Here is a 3,804-nt window from a genome sequence, read left to right on the forward strand (position 1 = left end):
TTTGTGCCCTTTAGGTTTATTTTAATTAACATGTCAGTTACTTTAGAGATTTCTGTATTCTTGGGATCAATTTATGAGTGTTCATTTAGCAGCATTTTATCACATATCTGCATCAATGAAAAGAAACTGGCAAAGTCCATGTCTTACTATTTAATGTCAGATGGTGAAGAGAAGACCCAAAACATAAAATGTCCTAGACTAGTTTTAATCTTCAAATATGATTGTGACATTAAGGAAATGAAATAAACACAGCAAAATAAACTGTGCAAAGGAAAAGTAGAACAACAAAAAATATTTTACTAAAACATAAGATTTATAGAAGTTTCCAGACAAGCCATACAAAATGGTCACAAGCTTTTCTTGAAGGGATGTTTCTACACTTGACAGTAGAATCATGATATTAGCGAGGGCTGTGAAGTTTAATGTTCCCATTTTTATTCAAACAACCATGCTTGTCCATCTATAGTGGCTAAGGAGTTCGACTTGGCTAGAGGGCATATTCTAAATCACAGCTGCTTAGCTGCTTTAACCAAAGTAATTAGCATCACCATAAAAAGGGAAAAGGAGCCCACAAAACTGGAAGAAAAAAAAGACATCCCTGCAGCTAACCGACAACTACTTTCATTCACAGTGCTGATACTTTAACCATGATGGGAGAAATGAATAAAAGCAGATCTGGGCTACTGCTTTTTAACAATTTCACAACAATCCAGATGATATTTCTAGCCTCTGCTCATGTGTTACTGCAGTGAATCAGGACAAGACAGAGATTTGCTAATGCGCATTTAATCACCAAAGGACTGAAGATGGTTTTGGTTTTTATTCTGTAATATTTCTAATATTGTATCCATTAAATACAAACAAAGAAGGAAGATGTCCTCACAGAACAGGAGAAGTGATGCACACTTGATGTTGAGATTGAATTTAAGTATTGTTCATGGCATATAGCCTAGTCCATGCTCTGGCTGTGTCTATGGCTTGGGCTTCATTGATCTTCCACTGCTTGGCTGCATCATTTGCTAATGGATCGTCTGAATTGGGAGCACTCAACAAAGCTTGGGTTGAGAGCAGCACTGTACAGATCTGCAGCGCTGGGGACCATTTATCTTTCAAAATATCTAAACATAAACTTCCCAACTCATCTACATTAGGATGATCAATTTTGATCGTGAAACGTACTTTAAGAGCTGCCACTGGGTATTCTTCTGGCAGAAATAGTTCAGGTTTAAAAGTCCCTCCCTCAAAGGGGGCATCCTGTGAGCCTGTAATGACCACATGAAAATAATATGTGTTGCTTTCATCTGGTTCTGCTTTTATTCCAGGAACTGGTTCTGTCAGCGAATGCTGGATTTCCTTAATAATCCTGTGGCACAGCCCAGCCATCTTGTCTGATCTGGAATTCAGCCTTGGGGTCTTGTCTCCCAAGAGTACTCTTTTTAAAGAGATAATTTATTTGCTTTCAGTTTTCTACAATCACTCCCATATATCTTAGATTTTCTCCTCTTCCCTCCTCCCTCCTTTTACCTTCCCTCCCCCCTCCTTCTCTGAGACAGCATGCAACCTTCTATAGGTTCTTATTAAATGCAATTTCACCTTAGTCATGTTTCATAGAATTAAAATGAATTGGAGAAACCATGAAAAGAAAAACCAGACCAAAACATAATACAAAAGAAAATGATATGCTACATTCTGCAATCGAATTCCATAGTTCTTTCTCTGGATATGGAAGGCATTTTGCCTTAAGAGACCATTGGGAATTTTTTAAGTCCTTGCATTGCAATGAAATACTAAGTCTACCAGAAAAAATCCTTGCACACTGTGGTTGTTGCTGTGTACAGAGTTCTCCTGGTTCTGCTCCTTTCACTCAGCATCACTTCATATAAGTCTTTCCAGGCCTCTCTGAAGTCTTCCTGCTCATCATTTCTTACAGTATTCTATTACATTCATATACCACAATTTATTCAGCCATTCCCCAATTGATGGGCATTGCCTTGATTTCCAGTTTTTGACCATCACAAAAAGAGCTGCTATAAATATTTTTGTACATGTGGGACCCTTTCCCATTTTTATGATCTCTTTGAGGTTTGGTCCTAGAGATGATATTACTGGGTCAAAGGGTATGCACATTTTTGTAGCCCTTTGGGCATAGTTCCAAATTGCTCTCCAGAATGGTTGGATTAGCTCACAGCTCCATCAACAATAAATTAGTGTTCCAATTCTCCCACATCTTCTCCAACATTTATCATCTTCCTGTTGCGTCATGTTTGCCAATCTGATAGGTGTGATACCTATAGGTGTGGTACCTCAGAGTTGTTTTGATTTACATCTCTCTAATTAATAGTGATTTAGAGCATTTTTTCATATGATTATAGATAGTTTTAATTTCTTCTTCTGAAAACTGCATGTTCATATCCTTTGACCATTTATCAGTGGGGAATGACTTGTATTATTGTACTTTTGACTCAGTTCTCTGATATAAGAACTCTTAATGTGGTAACTCCCTCTAGCAAGGTCTTAGTTCACTGAGAAATATTTAAATGATTTGTCTAGGGCCACACAGAGGTAGAATTTGAACCTAGATCTTCCTGACTCTAAGACAAACTCTCTATCCACTATATACCAGGTTGTAAAACAAAACCAAAGTAGTTCCTGCCTTCAAAGACCTTACCTTCTATTGGAATCATCACTCCCTTACTTGAAAACCTCTAAACAATTCTAAATTATCCATAGAAAACGCCCAAACCTTCCACTTGACAATAAAAAGTCCTCTACAATATGATTCCATCATAACTGTTCAACCCTATTCCTGCTATTTTCCAACTCAAATTCTCTGCTATAGTCAGACTGCTAGACTTATAAGGCTATGGTGTGAGAAGTGATCAAAATTTTTTGCTTAAATTTAGGCACATTGTCTGGTGCATTTCCATGATCTATCAGTCTAGTAGCCTTGTCAAACAAAGATATTTAGATTAGTTTGGCATAGCTTATTCTTTATAAACTTATGCTGGCTCATAATAATCACAGCTTTCCTACCTAAGTGCTCACACATTACCCCTTTCAATAATGCATCCAAGAATTCTACTTGATATTGACATCAACTGTACTAGTCTATAGTGTGTAGAATCCATGTTTTTCCCCTTTTTGAAAAGTAGGACATCTGTTTCAAGTTCCAAGTCAATTCTCCATTTTTAACTTGATTCCTCAGAACTCAGGAATCAATCCATCATAGTTCAACAACCATTCCAAAAGCCTTTTCATTGTAATTCATCCAGGTCTGGTGACTTGAATTCATAGAGGGCTGTTAAGGTGCTCTTTGGCTATAAAATTTTCAGCACCTGTCTTGGGGAAAGCAAAAAGGCTTTCTTCACTTCAAAGATTATAGTATTAAGAAAAGGGAAGCGAAGGTGAAGCACCCCCGCCCCACACCTGTAGAGAAAGCCAGATCCCTTGTGGACCTCTTAGAATATGTGGTATTCTCCCTACAGGGTCTAAGAACATGGGATTGACTAGAAGATACTTGCTTATGAGTGACGAAGTAGACTATTTGATTTGGTAGTGCAAAATGTCATAAAGTCTCCAACAAGGTGCTTACCATGATTCTACTTACTATATCATGCCTCATTAACACAACCTTTCGCAGTTGTATTCTAATATTTAGCTTGACAAACAATGGCATTTGGAATGATGGCATTTCTGAAATCGCTATGTTCTTACAAAGCTCAGTGTGAATATAGTTATTAATTTCTTTTTATTTATCTTTATTTTCAGTTTGAAATTAATGATTTCTGTGACTTCATCCTCTCA

The 3,804-nt window shown here is 37.2% G+C and overlaps 1 protein-coding gene across 1 annotated transcript; it reads right to left on the reverse strand.

The window, feature by feature from the left end:
* Positions 1-885: 885 nt before the first annotated feature.
* On the reverse strand, positions 886-1,383 carry LOC140524514 (ubiquitin-conjugating enzyme E2 N-like). The gene has a single exon (XM_072639062.1). The coding sequence runs from the start codon at positions 1,381-1,383 to the stop codon at positions 925-927; it is 459 nt and encodes a 152-aa protein (XP_072495163.1). The 3' UTR covers positions 886-924.
* Positions 1,384-3,804: the final 2,421 nt, after the last annotated feature.

The sequence above is a fragment of the Notamacropus eugenii genome, chromosome 1, assembly GCF_028372415.1.
Source record: "Notamacropus eugenii isolate mMacEug1 chromosome 1, mMacEug1.pri_v2, whole genome shotgun sequence".
Classification (NCBI taxonomy): domain Eukaryota; kingdom Metazoa; phylum Chordata; class Mammalia; order Diprotodontia; family Macropodidae; genus Notamacropus; species Notamacropus eugenii.

What these genes read in the sequence shown, in the direction of transcription:
- LOC140524514 (XM_072639062.1), bottom strand. Translation starts at nt 1,383, where the DNA reads ATGGCTGGGCTGTGCCACAGGATTATTAAGGAAATCCAGCATTCGCTG.